Source organism: Thunnus albacares, chromosome 14 (assembly GCF_914725855.1).
Source record: "Thunnus albacares chromosome 14, fThuAlb1.1, whole genome shotgun sequence".
Taxonomy (NCBI): domain Eukaryota; kingdom Metazoa; phylum Chordata; class Actinopteri; order Scombriformes; family Scombridae; genus Thunnus; species Thunnus albacares.
Window position 1 is genome coordinate 6,088,186 of NC_058119.1, and position 21,881 is coordinate 6,110,066.

At 41.9% G+C, this 21,881-nt stretch overlaps 1 protein-coding gene across 2 annotated transcripts in view; it reads left to right on the top strand.

Moving 5' to 3' along the window:
• Positions 1-21,780, top strand: part of LOC122996964 (inositol polyphosphate-5-phosphatase A) — a 148,125-nt gene extending 126,345 nt beyond the window's left edge. The window contains exons 12-16 of one of the 2 annotated variants that reach the window (XM_044372796.1): positions 5,179-5,252; positions 15,841-15,952; positions 18,687-18,755; positions 19,560-19,596; positions 19,978-21,780. In XM_044372796.1, coding sequence (XP_044228731.1) covers positions 5,179-5,252; positions 15,841-15,952; positions 18,687-18,755; positions 19,560-19,596; positions 19,978-20,027 — 342 coding nt within the window. In that variant the 3' untranslated portion in view covers positions 20,028-21,780. Of the gene's footprint in view, positions 1-5,178; positions 5,253-15,840; positions 15,953-18,686; positions 18,756-19,559; positions 19,648-19,977 lie in introns of both variants that reach the window. The other variant, XM_044372797.1, reaches the window with a different exon arrangement.
• Positions 21,781-21,881: the final 101 nt, after the last annotated feature.

Below are 21,881 nucleotides of genomic sequence, written 5' to 3' on the forward strand. Positions count from 1 at the left end.
ACTGTATGACATGGAAAAATCATTGAATTTGATCAGCAGAAATGTGTAGGGACCCTGACTGTGCAACAGCAGCTGTAGGTTGCTGGGGCACCCCCCCCCCCCTCCCCCCAATTCCACCTCCCTCCCTTCCTCTGTCTCCTCCTCCTCCTCACCAAGCCAGACAAGATGGACGACATAATGGGGGCATCAGAGATAATCTGATGGTCATGGTCTAGTTAAACACACCATGTTATGATCCTTATAAAACAAACTACCTTTCCAAAAGGATAAATGTCCCTCCTCACACTTCTCCACTGGGGAAGGGGAAAGAAAAAAAAAATCCATTGCATCCTTCATCAACTGCAAGACTTGTACCAGCTTGACAGAAATTTAATTCGAGGCAGCTCTTGAAAATAATTATTGTATTTTGAGAGGAGTAATCATTGGCCGGGACATGATTGAATGTGTCCATGCCTATTGACTTTTGCTATGATTAATAGGTTTGTTTAGTCGATATTCCCATCGAAATTGTATAATTAATTATCCCCAGCGCTGTCACGGCGGGACGATGGAGAGCCCTGATGAGTATTTGGGAAGATTAAATTTTCCGGGTGCTCGTGGCGTCAAGGGGCAGCGCGGGGCCTTGCTCCGATGGAGAGATGGGAGGACTGTGGTGTGTGTGTGTGTGTGTGTGTGTGTGTGTGTGTGTGTGTGTGTGTGTGTGTGTGTGTGTGTGTGTGTGTGTGTGTGTGTGTGTGTGTGTGTGTGTGTGTGTGTGTGTGTGTGTGTGCGCGCGCGCACGCATGCGTACTGGTCATGTTTGTGCTGTGCATCTGTAGATGTGCAATCAGCACACAGTTTCGTCCTATCCTGGAGTACACACAGACACACACCCGGGGGGCCGTCCCCCTCCTCCATCCCCATTGATTTTGTTTCAGTATCTCTTTATTGTAACTTTATCAGTGTGGTGTCGGCAGATGGGGGACTGGGAGAGGAGGGTGTGTTTGTGTACTAGCTGTAGTAAGTGATGAACCTTTCTGTCTGGCCTGCCTCTCCTTGTCATGCTGGCAGCGTCGCCCTCAGCATTACTCAAAAGCCTCGAGACGCTTTAAACATGAGCGGGCCCTGGAAAAAAAAAAAATTAATGCCTCTCCAGCCCAAAGTTGTTTCATATTTTCCCTGTCGGAGCTCTTAAGTGCTAATACAGAAGCCATGCTAAATGAAATCTGACCTTATAGGATTTGTATAAACTGATGCTGCATTGGGTCCCTGGCTGTCTCTTAGTGTCGCTCATCTCTATTCTGAATAGTTGGGGAAAGTATTGATTGCTTACTTAGCCTTATCAGAACAGATAGCATACATGCACACTAGGCTGTATGTACTCTTGGAAAAAGATTAAGTTTTTACAGTCATAGCCTAGTAACTCTAGGTGCAAAAAAAGTCCAAATTAAGCCCTTATTGTGGACATCTGTGTCTTTTTGCTGACATTTTTCTCATCATTGAATCAGAAATCATCTAATTTCATCCCTCTCTGCATAATTTAATAGACATAAAAAATTGAGAGTTCAGCAGTTCAGTGCGCTGTAGCTTTGAGTTTTGTTTGCGTTGCCCCCTCTCTGTACCAATCTGCCATCCCCCCGTCAGTGACAGTTTATCGCTTTTCCACACGAAATAATGAAGATCCCATAAAAAGAAGGGAAAATATGGCCGCTGCAATGAAAGCCAAGTGTGAGGTGTAAAAATCAAATTAAATGACCTTTCACCCCAACATTTATTGATGGGTTTTAATGGCAGCAGGTGTTGTCACAGGGGATATTTGACAACGCGTAAATCAAAGCACAATTACAGGTGGTGGACAAGCCGCCAGCACGCCGAGAGGGACGGTTGGGGGGCCAAAGACCTCATATTCCCTCTTTTTACCCCCCTCAACTTCCTGCTTCTTAACTATCACCCCCACACTGATTTAAGAGGGTGCTGATCATCCAAGCAAAGTCAGAAATTTGAGCCCATGACAGGGTAGTTTTTACCCAGACACTTCTTCATCTTTTTTCCCTTCCGTGATATTGCCGGAGCTGCATCATCTCGCACCACCTCCTCCACAACTCCCAAGGTCATTTCTGGTTGACAAACTACTCCTGGCTTTATAATGTCAGGAGGCCTTGAACCAATATAAGCTGTTTTTTTAAACCACTGACCTGGCAGCGGAGCATTATGCTTAATTGACCTGGGATGAAATGTAGTGTGAAATTTCTGGCCGCAGGGTTTTCCACCCACCTGAATGAATTACTCAACATTCACTTAACACATAGTAGACCAACACAGCCATATGTTGCTCATCTCCTGCTGTTTTAACTCGAATACTTATAATCTGAGGAGCTTTACCTCAAACAGACACACCTGTGAGCATGTAGATGCATGTGTACATACAGAATATAGTGATACCAACTGGCTTGTTACCAAAATTTTTAAATATCAATATGAGCTTTTGCTATTATACTAGTATACTGGATTGTTAAATATCCTCTTGCATGCACTTCCACTTTCCACCATTTCTGTTTCCCATGTTTTATGTCAACCTCACACACTTACACACACACATTATAAATATCCAGTAATAGCCAACATTAGCTTGCTACAGATATATCGGTATTGGTGTATATGTCGGACAATAAATGAGAAGAAATTTCACTACTGAAATACCAAAGATATGTTTGCAGTAATTCAGAAAGAGTTTGTCCACCAGAGAGTACTGACAAGTTTTTTTTTTTTCAAATATAAAATTATAATTCTAACAAAAATAATGTAATCCATTGATCCTTATCAAAATTGTTTGTTGAAAAATGACTGTGTATCGCAACATATTTACCGTATTGGCTGGAATATAAGATGACTACAAAACAAAATCTAGTTCTGCTGGGAAGGTTTCCCAGAGATACTCTTAGTCCAACAATAATCCTCATCTTCGAAGTCTTTTCTCTTGTAAAAAATGTGACATTGATTACTTTCATTAAAGCAGAAAGTAAATCCCACATTTATGTAGCTTAAGCAAGCGTAGCTCTTCATTCTGTTTATTAGTCACGTATTTACACTCTCTCCTGTCAGGCTCCTGGAAGGGGCCCGATATCTTTTTTAAGGTCCTCATCAGGACATTCTGTGATACAGCAGTAATTCTTGACTGCTTTGGGCTTTGGTCCGTTTCTGCAGTAATGATTTCAGAGGATGCTTTCACCTTGTTTCACTCATCAGGAATTTATCTCCTCCATGCAGCAAAGCAAGTGACATGAGGCATCAGAAAATCCCAAAGGCAACATTAAGGCTACAAACAACCCATAACACAACACTCTTTGTTGTTGCCACTGTTACATTAACCCATTCAAAAAGGACATCTGATGGTGCGAGTACCTCAAATATAATACAGCCCCCTCTTTTTCAATCATAATTTCCAGAAAAAAAATATCATCTCATATTAAAGTCATTATGGTAATTGTCCAATTTTTAAAAAACTCAAATATTGATATTGGCCTTAAAAGTACTGTATTGGACAAACTATAACATGCACACACACTAGAAGAAGGTATCAGTGGGTGGATGGTGAGACGGGGTGCACAGTGGAGCGTGGGGTTGCATCCCCTGCTCTGCCATCCTTCATCCACAGTGTGTGAGTCTCTCCTGTGACCCCAGCAGTGTGAGTTTGATGAATGCAGCACATCTGCCCTCCTGAACCACAGAGACTCCGACTGGGAGGCCCCTCTGCCTGGAAGTAATGGCCACTGTTCTACACCACTGACACACAATCACACATACACACAAACACCAAGCGCGATTGTGAAGGCACATGCTGGCGTATTTATACATATGTACCCAACAGACAAATGCACACAGTCATAGACGGATAGCATAAATATGTCAGCGTAAATGGAAAACAGTAGTTACATTCCAGTGTTATAATAATACTCATATGATGTCCACCCTTCCTCCCGTGTCTCCACTTTGGGAGGATGTTCTTCTAAATATTACCCCTGTGTACATCTCTGTGGATATTTCATCATGTACCTATCAACATATTGTAATACACCCATGTAATGTCATTAACGTCAAGCTGCCTATAGAGCTGCTGTCAGACTCTTCCCATCTAGAATGAGGTCTTCATCAGGCCATAATTGTAGCCTCGTGTTTGAAACATGTACAACGGCCCAATTTACCACTAAATGAACATGTCTTGGGTCCCTTCTGATGTCTTCCTGTCTTAAAGGAAAGGGGCGGGGCTAGCACAAGGCCCTCCGGGGGTGAGGGGGGGAGTTGCTGGGAAACGTCGCTGTCAATCTCTCAGAGAGGCAGTCATGCAGGTGCCCTAGCTACCTGTTCATCTCCTAGATAATTAATGTGTACAAGAAGCTGCTAATTGCACTTTTCACTAATGATTTATGGGTTTTGTGAAAGGGGGGAAATTGGGGGAAGTGTGTGTGTACACTCTAGTGAGTGAATACAGCTGGGTGAGGAGACATGATTGATGAAGAGCGTGTGGATGCACTGTCAGTGTGGAGAGATAGACCCCTAGTAGGACAGGGCTAGGAACACACACACACACACAACTGGTCAACTGCTGTCAATTCTTGCCAGTGTTGGGTAAATGGACGTGACTGAATAAGCCAAAAGATGGTATCATCAACTCTCATTCGGCTTATTATAATCCACACCTCACTGAGACTGGAGCCTGTTGTTAGAAGGGTTTTGACTTCAGTGTTCATCGGGCCTTTTCAGTTTCCTTTGAAACTCTGAATTCTGACATTAAGGGCTACAACAAAGGATTATTTTTACCATGGATTGATCTACAGATTATCTTCTCAATTAATCAATCATTTTATCTGTAAAACTGTGTATGTTTGTTGACCTACCTATTTTTACCAAAGACAAACCTGAAGTCTCATACTGTTCTGTTATTAAATCAAGGTTTTGAGAAACATATACTTGATCACAAAAATTGAATATTGGTTGTTGTCAACAACCAGCTTTAAAGATCAGGACAAGGGAAGATGTTTACTGTATCTGTGTGAATGTAGAGCAGAGCTGGAAAAGAGAAAAAAAGGTTTTTTTTAAAAAAAGTAATATGATTTCATTTGTAATGAGTTTATTGATGCTTCTGTCTCTCCTCATCCCTCCACTGATTGCTTTTTCTTTTCTTTTCTTTTTTTTATACAGCTTTTAGAGTTTGACAAAGAGCTGTCGTTGTTCAAGGATCGGCTGCATGAACTGGAGATCTCTTTCCCACCCAGGTATGGACCCTCTTTACATCACATGCAGCACACCTTATGCATTCACACTCCTTATAACTACAACGCTACACTACTGTTCTATGTTTTGCTACTGTAGTACATTATTGCAGTGATGTCATGTCTCGAATTTTTAAAATATCTATGATTAAAATGTGAAATCTTCTAGGCCTTGATTAAATGTTGAATTTAAAGTGTTAGTTATCATGTCCCTGTCAGGGGTTATTTGACTTAAATTCCACCCCACCAAATATTCAGAAGTTCATTAAAACTCTTACATTTACGACAAAACTTTCAGACATCCTGAGTATTAGCAGGACATAGAGTATGCAAGTACATAATTGGCCTGTGATTTTTGCCCAGCTGCAGTCACCGGACATAAGAAAAAAGCTCCTGGAACACAAAGGAATTCATTTAATGCAATCTATATCCAATATTCAGAAGAACCCTTGTCACTCACTGTGACATGCATTTTTGAGATAATTGTTTTAAATGTCTTATTTAGCCTAAGGGGTGGTAGAAATTTCTCAACCCATAAAATAACACTTAATCCCTCAGACTATCTCAAAAATTCAAAATCGTCTAATTTGGAGATAAATAGTTTTCACTGAATAATGACATAAAGGAAATTAAGACCTCTTTAGTTAACCACAGGCCATGATTACATGATCACTCTCTAGAAGGAATCTCTGTCTGTATGTATGTGTGTCCTTCTAGTATTTCAACAATTTTTCATCCAATCAACTTCACACTTGGAAGGTGTACTGTTGAGGACCCAAGGAAGCGCAGTGCAACACATTTATCAAACTTTGAATAAACAAGCAAACAGCAAGCCGCTTAGCTCTGTGTCTGAGTGCAGCAAGGGCTGTTTGATATAAACACCATCACATCACAGCGGGGTGGGGCTTCTGAGCTCTGACTTGCTGAGCAGGACAAAGGAACGCGCCCCACTCAGTTAAACTGCCGGAGAGGAAAACATGAGTCCACAGAGGAGAGAAAAAACAGAGGTTGTAAAACTAGCCAATAAGAGTGCAGACACATTTGATTAACTGCAGAATCAACCAATGGAAGACTGTAAATTGCTTCTATGGTTCAACCTCAGTTTAGTCTCACTGGTGAAGTTTGTGTCTGGATTTAAACCATTTAATTCATTAATTCCTTATCGTTTTAATTGACACATTTGTCAGTTGATACATACATATGCGGTTCTCGACAAACAATAAGCAATGGCCTGTTCCAAACAGGCATGTTTTGAACGGGCATTGCACTAGTGTTGTAGATGCAGTGACTAAGCTGACCAAATCCTGGCCACAAGGAGTCATTATTATTATGTACAATCAGAAGGAGTCAATCACCTCCTTATTGTCCAAAATGGTTTTATGAGAGCTGCTGGATCTGTGTTTGATGGGTATCAGTTGTTAAGTATGATTGGATATGGCCCCAAACTGCTCCCCTGTGTATGTTTTTTCATATGTGTGTGTGTGGTGCGTGTGCCGCCAAGAGAACGCTTTGGGCGGCATTGATATTCCGTCTCAGTGGGACTTGGGGGAGATTGGAGCGGGTGGTCTCCTCTCCTCTTCCTCAAACAAATGCATTTGCAATTAGCCCTTTCAGAGGAGAGGGAGGGCAAACACGCGGCCGGCGTGGAAATATGTTTCGGGAGCAGCGCGTTAATGGCGCTTGACCTTTGCCGTCGGTTGTGACTCAATCAGTGCAGATAATGAAACGCTGTAATCAAACAATAATTACTTGATAAACTGCTCTAGTGGCAGGCGCAGGGCGGCGGGGGATTTTAGTGTGTGTGTGGGTGTGGGTATGTGTGTGTGTGAGAAAGAGAAAGAAAGAGAGCTTGAGATACATGGCGTGTGTGTATGTGTGAGTGGCTTTGAGTGTGAGTTTGAGATTAAGTTATCATGTGTGAGAGTGTGAGAGTTCGAGACTGAGTAGGTGTGTGTGTATGTGTGTGTCAAGGTTCTGCAAGTCCCTGTTTTTTAAATGACTCTGTGTCTTAATCAGGGACCCCATTTACATCACTTTGCATAAGTGACAGGTGGATTTATTGTCCTTTTACACTGGCTGACTTTTGCACCTATCCATATAATACTGAATCATCTCTCCACAGGGAGGAATGAATGTGCTGCTGTGTGAGAATACAAATGATTTCCACATACTTGAGGTGATGATGAATCAAATAGATGAAACCCGGGAGCAGCATATGAAATTTGATTTGATCTACTCTGTGTGCGCGACAAACCACATCATTGTCAGCCCTGTAATGGGTAGCAGTGGCCTAGTTAAACTTAAACAACCCCCTCCTCCCACTTCTCACATACACACACCCCACACACACACACACACACATGTACTGGAACCCCTCCCCCTGTCAGGTCTGCCTTGTGCTCCTTGAGCAATCAAGCCTCAACGATTGTTCTCCATCACATAGCCTGCTCCGGACCAGCCCCTCGCCATCTGTGAGGTTATTACTCTTTTTAATGCAGGCCATCAAAACACACCCTCACCAACACACACCCTCAAACACACACACGCACACACGGCTCACTTTTGTTTAAATCTATAAATCAATACTAGTCACAAACATTTAATCTGCAAGTTAATTCTGCCTGTTGTCCAGTGGTGGGTAAGAAGTTGTCACAAAATGAGACATGCTGTCAAGGATGAACTGGATAACACAAACTGACTGATTGGTTCCAGCTACTCATGTACATACGTGGCAGTAGCCTCAATCATCTCCAGCTTTTTTACTAGATAACCACAGCTGAAGCATCCCTGGCCAACAGCTCCCATTTACATTTTTTGGAATGCACATCCAGTTTTTGGCCGACATAGATTTCTGCCTCCATATTTACACACTTGAATTCTTCCCCCTGCATCGCTGCAGAGGCTGCAAGCTGTAAAAAGCATATCGCTTTACTTTCAAAAAGTCGTCTGTCAAAGTTGGCCGTGACAAGTCTAAGTACTCGGGCACCGAGGTGAGGAATTTGCCCATGCCTTGTCACAGCTGGACCTGGAGCCAGTCGGCTGCCGTGCAGTGATAGGCCGCGGGACCGCTCATACACACACACATATAGTCATACACAGATTTCTTAACCAGTGTACTGTGAGAGAATAGATGAGTCTATTAATCAGAAACCACTCATTTATTTAGACACAGTTTCTCCATCACGTGTAATGTATGAGACTGCAACCAGCCATTAGATCATTATCTTTACATAGGCTGCAGCATGGCCATTTGACTGAAAATAATGGTAAGTTTTACTGTACATTATTATACTTTTGATTTCATATTTGAAATGGCATAACTAAGGTAATATCCCCTAAAACATACTAAGGCACAAGTAACTTATTCATGCATTGTGATTGATTTAAAGGAAAGCTTTTAGTACTCCTCTGATCCGATTTCTTTGCCCTTTTTTTGCACAAGATCGATGCAAAAATTGAATCGGGACCCCAGCTCAGGAGGAAATGCCGTGGACAATGAGGGAGCAGTGGAATGTATTCTGCCTGTAACATGGTTACTGGGAATGGGCTTTGAGGGAGATTTTGAGTGACATCAGAGCAGCGGTACAACTCCATCAATGGGCAAATCATGAGTGATTTCAGGGCATGGAAATGGTTTGGAAATCGCTTACGGTTGGTGGAAGGAAAAATGGGAAAAGCCAGGAGTAGAAAAGGCAGTTGCTGTCCCATATCTGTTGCAAAGTGAAAAAGTGGGACAGAGGAAGAAGCCATGGGAAATACATATACAGAACATAACATCTGGGAATTCACTAGAAACACTACCAGTTGGTATTTTTGCATTTGCATAGATGTATAAATGTGTATCTTTGGACGGACAGTGGTAGCATGGAAATTTCAACCTCTACGCCAGCTTGGAAAATCTGGGCAAAAAGGGTGAATCAGTTCAGTCATTCTTTCCCCTCTTTCAGGAACTGCTGTTGCATGTTGGGCATGTGCTTGCTATAAACGAGTATTTGACTTGCTCCGAAGTTAAGAGTGTGGCTTACCATTAATCTAACATGACTTGGAGTCTACAGCCATGCTAGCAGCTCTGTGAAACACTGCTAGTAGGCTCTAAAATTTTCACAATGATAATGCGAGCATGTTGATGATTAGCAGGTTTATGGGAATGTCATGGGTCTTGGAGGTATTCGGTCATAAACCAAAGTATTGGACAAAATTAAATTTTGACCAGATGATGGTGCTAGATGAAGAGTCAGGAGATCAGAGCTATAACAATTAATCGTGTGGGGACCATGAATGTGTGCACCAAATTTCACAGCAATCCATCCAATAGTTTTCGAGATATTTCAATGAAGAACTGAAAAGTCAACTTCATTGTGGTACTTAAGGAAAAGTCAGAGGATCACCAGTCATCTGGGAACCATGACGTATCAGATTATGTGCTAATCCATTGAGTACATGTTGAGATAGACAGTATCATAGCATAAGTGAAAGTATTTACTTGTTGGTGGTGTTAAACAAAAAGTCAGGATCATCAAAGTTGTTGGAATGTATCCTCAAGGGACCTTGAATATCTTTTGTAAATATCATGGCAATCTATCTGATAGTTGTCAAGATATTTCACACTGAACCACAAATGTGAACCTCATGATGGCACTAGAGAAAAAGTGAGTAGTTCACTAAAGTCAGTAGGATTCATCTTCTATGGGACATGAATGTCTGTACTAAATTTCTTCACAATCTGTCCAGTAGTTGTCAAGATATTTCAGTCTGTGGACCAACCGACAGTCAAAAATGTGCAAAAATGTTTTGTTTGGGAATCAACTAGTACAGAGAAAATGTATCCTTATAGCATGTATTTTTCTCATTTGTTCCAATGCTCAGCCATACTTCTGTTGTAGTATATATAGACAGAATGATGGGAATGCATGAGAGGGGAAAGGATGGCTCCGGTCCCATGTGTCTGTGTTTGTTAAGTCTAGACATGGAACGAAGGAAAGGAGCAGAGCATGGCCCGGGGGTCAGGAGGTGAAGCCAGTGAGGAGGCAGAAACTGATAAACAGTTGTGTCTTTACTATTTGGTGCCTGGCAGGAAATTCAGAGGAAGCACCCTGGGACCAACCTTGGCACATTAGCATACATTTTCCAAACGCTGCAGGACTATGAGGACAAGCCAACAAAGTGACTTGCCTGCTGGGAAAAGCTACAACTTTCAGAGGTTCATGAAGGAGGAAGGGGGAGGTTTGAAAGCTGATATCAGGCAGAATGACTTTGCTCTTTTGGAGGAGAGGAAATTTTGATCAGGTGACACAAATGGCCACCTGCCAGTTCCTCCATAACTGCTAATAAGTACATATGAGTGAATTATCAGAGCGGTGGAGAATTCCTCAAGACTCGTTTTGAGCTCATTGGAAGTGCTCACACAGATGGCTCTCCTGTATACAGTAACTGTCCTTGTTCTGTGAATAACACTCTTCATACAGCTCCCGTGATCTCTGTAGGCCTGTACTAATGATGTCATCCTCTCTCAATGTGTAGTTGTGTATTTGACTGTGATCACATTGGTCCTATAGCCCTGCTATTTGCATCCTATATGAAGGAGGCGTCTTGTTCTCTTCAATGTGAACAGCCATCCTATACTGGATGTATGACTCCATTTAAGGAGAACCACAGATGTACTTTAATGACAATGTTGGGTTAAAGCACTGCGGCCGAGGCACTGTAAGTGTGTGGCTCGTGTTGGCTCACAGCAGCCACAGGATCCAGCGTTACAGGCTGATCTACTGAACAGGAACATTGTTTTAGAGCCATCAGAGCATCCATCATTCTAACTACTAGAGAGCCTGTGAAAATGATGAGGGGCCATTGTGGCGATAATAGCTGAAGATTGTCCACTGTCATGTGTCATTGCCTCTCGTCTGAGATGATGCCACTGAAATGGAGGCTTTGTTTAAAACAATCTTACACAGAGACGATTAAATGGATGCCATCTGTGTCTTCGTCTTCATTTAGAGCAGCTAAAGGCAGAACATGTAATAGCCGAACCCCAGCAGGCTGTGAGCCATGAGCTACTGATGGCATTTCATTCTGTTTGTACTGCACTATGCCAATGTTGTGCCTGCGAGCCTCCCAGCTCTACAAACTGAAGCAAACATTCAGCTTTATTGATAGCATTTGGCTGATCTTTTTGAATCTGTGTATGAGTGTGTGTGTTGTGTTTTGCCAAGCCTCCCCTGACAACGGCAAACAAACATAGCTGTAGAGGCAGCGAGTCATTCCTGACTTTTTAGCCAATCGCAGCCCTGCCACAGCCACTCCAACATCCCATGAGGCTGTTTAGCACCCTTGACCTCATGTCACTGATAGTATGACTCTTATCTTTGGCTTCCTGCCCTACCTATATTCCCAAGTTTATATTGCCCTCATTAAATACTGAACAACTGAATAGTCCACTGTTTGGCCTGTCACATATTTGTCATTATTTAGAACAAGGTAATAGCTTTCGATGCAGAGATAGGAGAATATGGGACAAGGAAGTCTGGCCTGGAGCAGTCCATGCCAGGAGTGTCTGGTCCAGGGGAGGCCGGTTGGTAGCCCAGCCTAACTACAGTATCTCAGTTTTTTAGTTTGTCTTATTCCTTTTGTGGTTGAATCTTTTGATTTTCTATCCTCCTTTTCAAGTGATATCTAAGTTTTATTGTTCATTGTTTTAAGGAGCTAAGCTATTCAATGTTATACAAATACATGTGGTGTAGATACAGTAGCTCGTATAGAACTGTAATGAATGTCTCAACAGCCTCTCCCTCTGCTGGGTGAGGCTGAGTGACACACTAAAGGTAGGGCCTGTGCTCACCTTGCCAGTTTTTACTGTGGCGAGACAAACAAGCTGACACCAGCCGGAATACATGTAAGTAATGTGTCAGCGGCCCAGTCAAACATTAAACCCTAAACCAAGCATAAATGAATCAGCTCTCAATGGGTGCTAGAAGTTCTCCATGTCTGACCGTGCACACACATGTCATCTGAGATGTGGTCAGCAACACCAAAGAAGGAGCCAACAAGCCAGAAAACAGTATTCTTATGTCAAATTTTCTCAAAAAGTAACTGTAAGCAAGTCAGGTTTCACCACTATATAGGTTTTCATGTAAGGAATAGTTGTTGAGGAAAGCAGAACTGTCCGTATCTGTGACATTCTTATTGGACGCAAGTTGTCCGTTTACACTTTTATGACCTAGACAAAGTTGCAAGACAAATATTTCAGTCTTCAGACCATCAGTAGGGTCATATCTAGAACTTTTCTCTAGTCACTTTTTCACTTGTGCACATTTGCAGCATGTAAGCATATAATGTACTGTAAGTTTTAATTTATTTATTTTTTAAACTTGGTCACTTGGATGTACAGTATGTTTAAAGGAACTGGCTGCACTGTGCAGATATTTTTAGCTCTGTCACTTTTGGACTCATCTGAAGATCTATGCACCTGCAGAACAGTTGAGTATACTGTAGACATACAGTACATAGCCTTATATTTCACAAGATTGGATTTAGTATGTGCTGTAAATTTCATATGTCCAAATTAAACAGTTTGGCCTTATAGTAATATTTTGTTGGATTAGTTAACCTTAAATTTTCTTCAAAAGATCCTGAACCCTACAGAGAAGAGTGCAATTTATTCCCTCAGGTTTCTTGGTTGAAGACAAATCCAAATCAGTATTATTTCCCATGATAGTTATTCCAATATTTTAAATTGTATGTAAAACCCATACGTCTTCCATTTCTGCTTCAAAATTCAAAAAATTCAGTCTAAACAAAATTCTGCACATAGCATATATGAAGCACTACCCACTGTTGTGAATATCCACATTCGCTGTTTTCTGACTGCGGTGCACAAAAAAAGTACAGAAAATGAGTCATAGCACATGTAATTTCTTAATGTCTCCAAACTATCAAAACATATTTGGTCCTGTTGAGTTGCATCACTGTCAGGACAGAATAACATCTACAGCACCTGTCAAAAGTTGGGACACACTTCCTTAAGGGAATGGGAGGGTGTGTCTAAACTTTTGACTGGTACTGTATCAAATCATAATTTGTTTGCCAAATATAGCAACCCTGCTTGTATAATAACTGTCACATCTTCTGTGCCTTTGTTTTCAACCCCACTAATGACAGTTAATGGCTGCATTTTCCTATTAAGACCTTTCTGTTTCAAAAGGTGCTCTCCTAATTTAGTCATTATCGGTATGTTAGCACTGGGACCAGAGTTAGTAAAGCTTTATATGTGGCTGTTTGCATGTATGTTTTGGACATACATGCTGTGTGTGTATGAGTGGGTGGATCCCTTGAAGTACAGCTTCCCCTCCTATACAGATACACAATTGTTGGAGTTATCAGCTTGACCCATTAATTAGTGTAATTAGTCTTGCTGTGGGCGATAAGGGTCTGATAGGAGCTGACGGCCTCCAGCCCACATGCCCTCTTGGACCGTTTACCTTCCGCAATAAGTTTGTGAGCTTGCTAATCGGACACATTAATCACTTTGGCCCCAGCGCGCCATTCCACTGTTTGCTGTTGCATTAAGACTTGTTATCTCTATTGGAGCCAATGGAGGGTGCGGTAAAACAGAAATGGGAACAACCTATACCTGCACACACACAGGGACGCAGAATGGCCCTTTAATGGCCATTGTTGAGTATTTTAATCAGCTTTTACAATGGCTTTCTGTCATCAAAAATAACTGAACGAAGCAAAGTTTTGTCGCTGAAGTGCTCAGGGGGAAGTTTGCTATCAGGAGGGAGTTCATTGTTTGAAGGAGGTAAGGGGAAAACTTGATTTTCTCTCAATCTCTTTAACACCAAAATGACCCCAGGCTTGTTAGTCAATAAAGCTCTAACAGAGTGGCTCTCAGACCCTGATAGCAGGATTGTTCACAGGCTGTTTAAGGCCAGGGTCCGTCCCTCAGGAAGCAAGAGCATTCAGGCCACCCTGAAGTCAAGCAGCTCCAGCAGCCCTTTGAAGACTTTGCTCTTTTCCACCCTCACTTTGCCTCTTTCTGTCTGATCCGTCTTTATCCCCTCTCTTCTGCCTCCCTGTCTATCTCTGTTTCACTCATCCTATTCTTCATGCTCTCTTTTATCCCGGGATCACTTCTTTAGCCCTTTGATTAGCATACCAAAACCCCCATGCATTTCCCCCATGGTTTAAGTGCTATTAATGCTAATTGGAGGCAGGGAACTTCTCTAAGTAGTTCTCCACAGGTCTGTTTGTACACCTGGTGGGGGGGCTCTGTGTGTGTGTGTGTGTGTGTGTGTGTGTGTGTGCATGTGAGCCTTCTCATGCCCCAGCCTTAACCCCACAAACACAGACCACCACACACACACACACACACATTTGTTCACAGTTTACAAAAATGGTCACCATATCACAGTGTACTGGTGTTAGACCAGCTGTGGGATAACTGTAAACACCTGGAGTAGTGGTGCTTTTCTTACAACATTCATTTTTACTAGTGAAAGCAGTAAGTCATAGTACCAGCAGCTCTATCAGTGTTAGTTACAGTGATATGAATGCAGGCGTGTACATGCAAAGCAATCACAACAAATACTCATTGAATGTATTCTGCCTTAGCACAAAGTCCAATTAAGTTATCAGAGCTTGGCAAGACTAATGAATCAAAAGCACAGTGTGTGTGTGTGTGTGTGTGTTTGTGTGTGTGTGTGCGCGCGTGTTTATTTTATCATTAGGATATCACCGTCCTAGGAGAGGAGTCACTTTGTGGTACGCTACGGTTAGCACGCGTGGCACTGAAGGAGCAAATTGGATTGGTATTACAGTATGTAAGCCCGCTCTTACATCCTGATGAGCGCCGACAAACAAATTGGATTGGTGGCGTGTAAATCTGAAGCAGTTTGATGAGCCGAAGGGGCAAATTGAATTCTCAACAATGTAAATCTGTATCAGCTCGATGGCTCCTCGCCCGACTCCAGCCCCGCCGTCGCTTAAATCATGCGATTGTTCCCTGCTGTTCCAAGATACAATCTCTCTTGGCCATTTCCCGCCGCACCTAATCTGTTTTTGATGACCGTGTAGGGATGTAGCCATACATATGGGCAACTGAATCTCCTTCTGGCCCGCTCCATCTAAATCGCTCTCGTTCTTTCTTCTTATTTTCCCCCCCATCTCCCTCTCTCTCTGTCTTTCTCTCTCTTTCTCTCAAACACACACTCACAACCTGTACAGTTGGCAGAGAAAGATTGCTTTGATTGAGCCATCCATGTGTGTTGATTCAAGAGATTACTCAGATGATTGGTCATACTAATGGACCTCCTGTTTTCCCGGGAAAACATTTTGATCTGTCTCTGAGATAAGGCAGATGACGTGACGTCTCATATTTATTGCTCCTCTGCAGCCCTGCTGATTCATATGCATCACAGTTATTGCTTTCCTGATTGGCTTTCCTTTATTGTCTTGTTCTTTGTACAGCAGTTTGTTATTCTTGTATAGTGCTATGCATTTATTATTCTCATTGTAAAGTTCGTTTTTATTTGGATACAACTTTTATGTGTAGAAATTACCATAAATGTTTTTTTTTGCTTGTGTGTGTCTTCAGTTATCCATACAGTGAAGACAGCAATCAGGGGAAGGAGTACATGAACACCAGATGCCCTGCCTGGTGTGACCGAATCCTCATGTCTTCTACTGCCCGAGACCTGGTCTTAAAGGTGAGCTTCATCCAAACTGACGCTTTTTATCCAATTCAGAAGCTTTTAAAATCCAGATTTCCTACATATTGTGACCAAAATGTCAGCAGTTCTCCCTCAGAAATACAGGTGCCTTTTCATTCATCACTCTCTATTATCTACAGCTCCATCGTCCTTGATCCACACTGTTACCCGTGCTCTTTCCTCCCCCTCCTCTGTCACTTCACAGATGGAAGGATGCGGTGTCTGTGAATATTAATTTGGAGCGCTAAGCCATGGGTCCACCAAGACAGTATATATATCCCGGCACTTATAGAGTTCCAGTGGGCCCCATCTTCTTCATAAAGCCACAGATCTGTCTCCCTCCTCAGAGAGTCGAACCCTGCAGGCCCCCCACTCCCCTTCAAATCCATCCCAGCATTGTAAACTGCAGCCAATCTGCCACCTCTCCCCCCTCCTCCCACAGCCTGTGCTGCAGTCTGTTCACTTCTGACTCACTATTTTGTTTGCTGGATTACTTAGAAATCCACCATGCAGCCTCGCAAAGTTTTCCCAGATTTTTTTTTAGCTGTGTTTTCCATGAGACAACACCTTTTCATCTGGAAAAAAGCCACATTTTCAACCATTTTTAGATCCCGAACTCTGGATTCTAAGCACACGAGCTGTGAACTTTAAATTTAGAGTCTTTTCAGAGCTGCGACTTGCAGGCTTTCATCTGTTAATGTGTTTGAAAGAGATGCAGCAGTGTATTGTACACTAACGGTCCACAGCAGGGGGCCGCTCAGGAAGTTTGGCTTTCTTTTGTCCACCACAAATGAGAAATTCCTTCCTGATCTTTCTTCTTCACTGACTGAAGCCACACTAAAACAATAACCGTGTATTACAGTAAGATGAGAAACACAATGGCTAAAGTGTTTTTAAAATGATGACACCCCCGTTTGTTTCACATATCACCCACTTAATGTGTCAGAATGATGTCAAAAGTGATTCACGTGCACACAGCTGTTTTGTTGTTTGCTTTCTTCTCCTCAAGCACCGGCTAATTGCTTGTAATGCAGACAGTTAGTGTGTTCGCAGATTGGCTGATGATTCACTGAGCACACACTCTCAGGCTCCGAGCATTACAGATTGTTGAGACATAGGTCCGTAAACAGCCTGGTGTGTGGCGTCATCTATCATGGCACGGTCGGTTAACTCGCCATCATGTTATTTTCTGCTTGCCGAGCCCTAACACGCCAAAGGTTGCCCGCTGGCTGTGCAGCGCAGCACCAGCTCCAGGAGTGCCGGTAATGAATGTTTAGCCGAGCGAGCGCTCCCTCTCTGCCGGAGGGCCCCGGGTAATTTGTTTATCTGTCTAAAGATTATGCAGCCCGAAAATCCACAATTTTATGCTGCCTTTGTAAATTATCAAGTGTGTGTTTGATGAATGTATCTCCGGCTTTGGGAGGCAGCGGCTCGGGGCCCGGCCGCCAGACAAATAGAGAGGTGCCAGTGCGTGGCCTGCTAGAAAAGGTAGAGTGAGGTGGCGGCACAGCGCGTGCTGACCCCGCTCCCCTGCAGGATTGGTCTGAAGTTAATTTGGATTTCACTCTATGGTTCATTCTCAAGCTCTCTGTGTCTTTCTTCTGAAGCGCCAGCACAGCTCACCGAGTCACAACTGGTAGCACCCACCAGCCTCTGTGTGTGTGTGTGTGTGTGTGTGTGTGTGTGTGTGTGTGCGTGCGGGGGTTGGGTGGCTGTTTAAAAAGTCTTTAGTTCAACCAGACAAGTATGATTTATACTCCAGTCTGCAGATTCATGTCTGAGTGGGTAACAGCTTCTTTGTGTGCAGAAAGTGATATTGAAACATGATTCCCTCAGATAGGCACTTAGATTATGGTGGGAGTGTATCTGGTCGAGAGGCAAATGCCCACTTTGTAAATTACTCCTGCTTTTCATTTCTCTTCACCGCAGTGCATACGTTTCAAAGTGAAAACACTTTCTAAAAGGTGCGTTCAGTTCAGTGGATGTTTGTGTTTTTCATAATTCAGACGCTGTGCTGCTGCTCCTTCACAATCTGTGAGAACACTGAAGAAAGAAAAAAAAAAGTCTTTGCGATGTTTCCTGAGTCATCAATAAATGATTAAATCAAGCATCATAAAAGTTTGATTAAACACTTGAACAACATGATTGATACAGATATATGTTTTTCACTTTCTGTTGGTTGTGATTCTTTTTTTCCATGTGAATTGTCATATTTTTACTAATAGTTATCCAGTCTAATAATGTAGAATAAACCTTTACAAATTCAAATTCATTCAAACTGAATGGCTGAGAATCCCTGTAGTGTACATAGAAACTAAACATCTTACGGCATGTAGCAAATAAACCACAGAAAGTTGCCGCACTCGTGATAAAATTAGAATGTTATCGACACATCATATATTTTGTTGTTGTGAAAACTGTTATTTGACCTCTACAGTGGAGCTGAAAGCCACGTTTGAAGCTCATGTTTATCTGCTACCTCCAGGTTACTTTTACTTCCTGCTAATTGTGTTTAATGAAGCTCGTACATTGATTGCTCATCCATGAACGTGTCATAAAAGCCGACACAAGCCCGTAATGGTTGTACAGTGTAAACACAAACACTGTGCTGCTGACTGTGCATCCTGTGTGTATTCAGTGTGTAACACACGCTGCGCCGCAGCACCTTCATCTAACCACTGTGATGTTTTGTTCACTGCTGTACTCAGGTTTTGGTTTTGTGTCTCTGCAGCCTGAAAATGAAGAGAAGTCTATAGTCTATGATAACATTGGGCCCAATGTCTGCATGGGGGACCACAAGGTAACAACAGGGGCTCTGCTCACCTCCTGTCCTCCCTCTCTCTCTCTCTTTCTCTGTGTCTGTGTCTGTGTGTGTGTCTGTGTGTGTGTGTGTGTGAGTGTGTGTTGTGGTGATTAAAGTGTCCGTGTGTGATTCAGGCAGTCTGCCTCTGGAATGGAAAAGGATGGACTTCTCTCAACACATCTGCACTTATTTTAGGGAAACAGCTATGTGTGTTACATATTGTATGTCTAAATATGAACATATGTATGAAATATTGACATTTAATTTCACTTATCAGCAGCTTTATTAAAAAAAAAAAAAACAACTATCTGCCCTTTAAAAAAAAAAAAAAAAGCCAAACAGTAGGCGAGAGGTCACGGCAGCAGAGAGGATTTATTTTTCTGTATAGAAAGTGTTGAACACTGTCGCTTCAGTCTCTGCGGTGTCAGACAGAAGGTCTTCCGCTGAAAGAGAGGCGCCTTAAGTCAGGTCTTTCATCATTACTTAGTGTGACACAGACAGTAGTGTGTGTGTGCGAGGTGACCTGTGCACACTGACAGCCACTGCAGCGGCCCTCACCTCCCAGCCACACACTACTGCTAAAATCACAGCTGGCTATGTTTAAAAAAATGTCCGATGTAGTTAGCACACAGGCCCAAAAATGCACAGCGCTGGTAGTGTGAGTTTAACCTGTGTGTCCTAGGAGCTCAGAGAGGGAAAAAGAGCTCACACTTGTCCCAAAGAGCATTAATAAAGTCTTCTGTAACTGCTCTCTTTTTTTTTCTTTTTTCTAACTCTGATTTGTCTCTGTCCCCCTGCCAGCCTGTCTTCCTGTCCTTCCGAATAACAGCGGGGGCAGGTAAACCTAATGCAAATAAGCACAAGTGTTGTGTGGTGCAGTGATGTCGTGGTAAATATTATTTTTTTCTTTATTATAATTCTTTCCATTGTTGCTATTGTTTGCTTTGATTTGCTTGATTTTTCATTACTTTGCACTAATGTTCCTGAAGGCAAATCTGCCTTTTTATTTAAAATAATTTATCATTAAACTGATGATAAATACCATCAGACATCATGGTTGCTGATTGCTTAAAATGCTGCAGTCATTTTAAGACATGTACTCACAAACTAGCTGCATCTTGTATTTGAACTTTGAAAAGAAAAGAGTGGGTCATTTATTCTTTGAAAACAATATGTGAGTGTGTTGGAGTAAAACTTTTCCTTTTCTTTTTCTCCACAGGGAAGTGTTGCCAAAGGGGGGAGAAGATATTCCGTGAAGCACCTCTATGAAAACACAAGGAGAAACAAACAGGACACCAACATACACACATATATACATATATATACACACACATACTCACACACACACACACACACACTTTGCACAAGCGTACACTGAAGAACCTAGACAAACTTTTCAGCAGTGCTGATCAGTTGCAGTTGTCCTGACACCTCATTCATATGAAAACTCAGTCGTTTTCTCTCCATAAAACACTTGTTGAGATGTGGACTAGCACCCGAGGGCCCGGCTCCAGACAAGACACACATCGCTGACCTCACCGTTGCCATGCAACCCCATTCCCCCAGAGAGAAAAAAAAAAAAAAAGAAAAAAAAAGAAAAGGACGGACGACTCTTTTCCATGCCACAGCCTCGTTGCCAAAACTCTAATTGAAATCAGTCCTACTACATACTTTTAGACACCGTACTCGCCATTTTTAGGTATGCCTCTATGTATAGAAGCTACTTTCCATACAGTATGTAAGGTGTTTTAAAAAAAGAAAAGTGCAATGCAAAAAAAGTTGTATATCTATATTGTTAGGTTTATTTGTACATTGGACAGTATAACATAGAGTTGTTGATGGTTTTAGTGCCGTTCTCTTTTCTGACCAAACTTTGTGGTCCTTTTTTTGTTGGAATAGATGCATCTTTTCAGTTTATTTCAACTGTTTCTATATATATATATTTTTTGTTTTGAGTTGTTGTTGTTGTGTGCACAACACACTGCCATGCCTGACACATCAGTTGAGTCTCATTTTATATACTGTACTTTTTAAAGAGATAATTTATAATTCTTACCAAAATGTTTATGCTGAAGCGTGTGCAGACAGAGTGACTGTTTGGGTGTTCCTGCAGCCACAGTGACCTTTGAATAGTCAGTACAAGAGAAGAGAAACAGAGCAACTGTTCAGCCAACGTGATTTATTGCCTATCCAAGAATGTTTTAAGCAGTGCCATAGACCATGCAAGTATATAAGATAATGTTTCATATATAGCACTCTCACATTATTTCATTATTATTCTTACTCTAACTTATTTCTACTTAATAATATTATGGTTCTGAATGTGATATTTTAGATAGGCTTGGGTATCTTTAAAATGTAAACTTTTTTTTTTTTTTTTTTTTTTGGTCTATTTTTGTTACTGCATTATGGTGCCAAGTATCCTACACAGACATGAAGTGTGTAAGAGTTATTAAATACTTAAGTCAGACGGTAAAGGTATTGATTATGAAATGTTAAAAAAAAAAAATAATAGAGAAACTCTAAATGCGGGGAAAGACCAGGAAGACTTGCTTTTTATCTGTTTTCTATGTAGCCTTCATTGCAAATAATTTGAGCATTAAATGAGGCGATGGGAGACGGCTGTTATGAAACGCCAGCGTTTCTTTTTATCGATTTCATTTACTACACTACAGATTTCAGACTGTGTGAAGCCGTCAGATTGATCCTCAGTGATTTTTTCTTTCATCTAAATCACCGCAAGTGGAAATGATTTTGTGCCTGCAGCAGAATTTATGTTGTCTTGTGTGATTTGGTTCGTAGGCAAAAAGTTTAAAAAAAAAAAGAAAAAGAAAAAAAAAAAGAAGCCCTGCTTGTTTTTGTTCCTGCTGGTCATTGTGTATACTGTAGGAGTATAAGCCGCAGTTTTCCTTCACTCCATCTTATAAAAAGCAGATAGAGATTTTATTCTAGCCCCTCTGGACGGCCTGGCCTCTACTGTAGGTGATGCAGTTCTCAAGCAATAAAAACCATTAGAGCTCAACGGCTGTTTGTCCTCATTTTACCTCTTTACTACAATAAGAGTTCTAAATAAAAGGCTTTCATCAATGAGCCTTCCACAAGAGCATCAGAGTATTATTACAC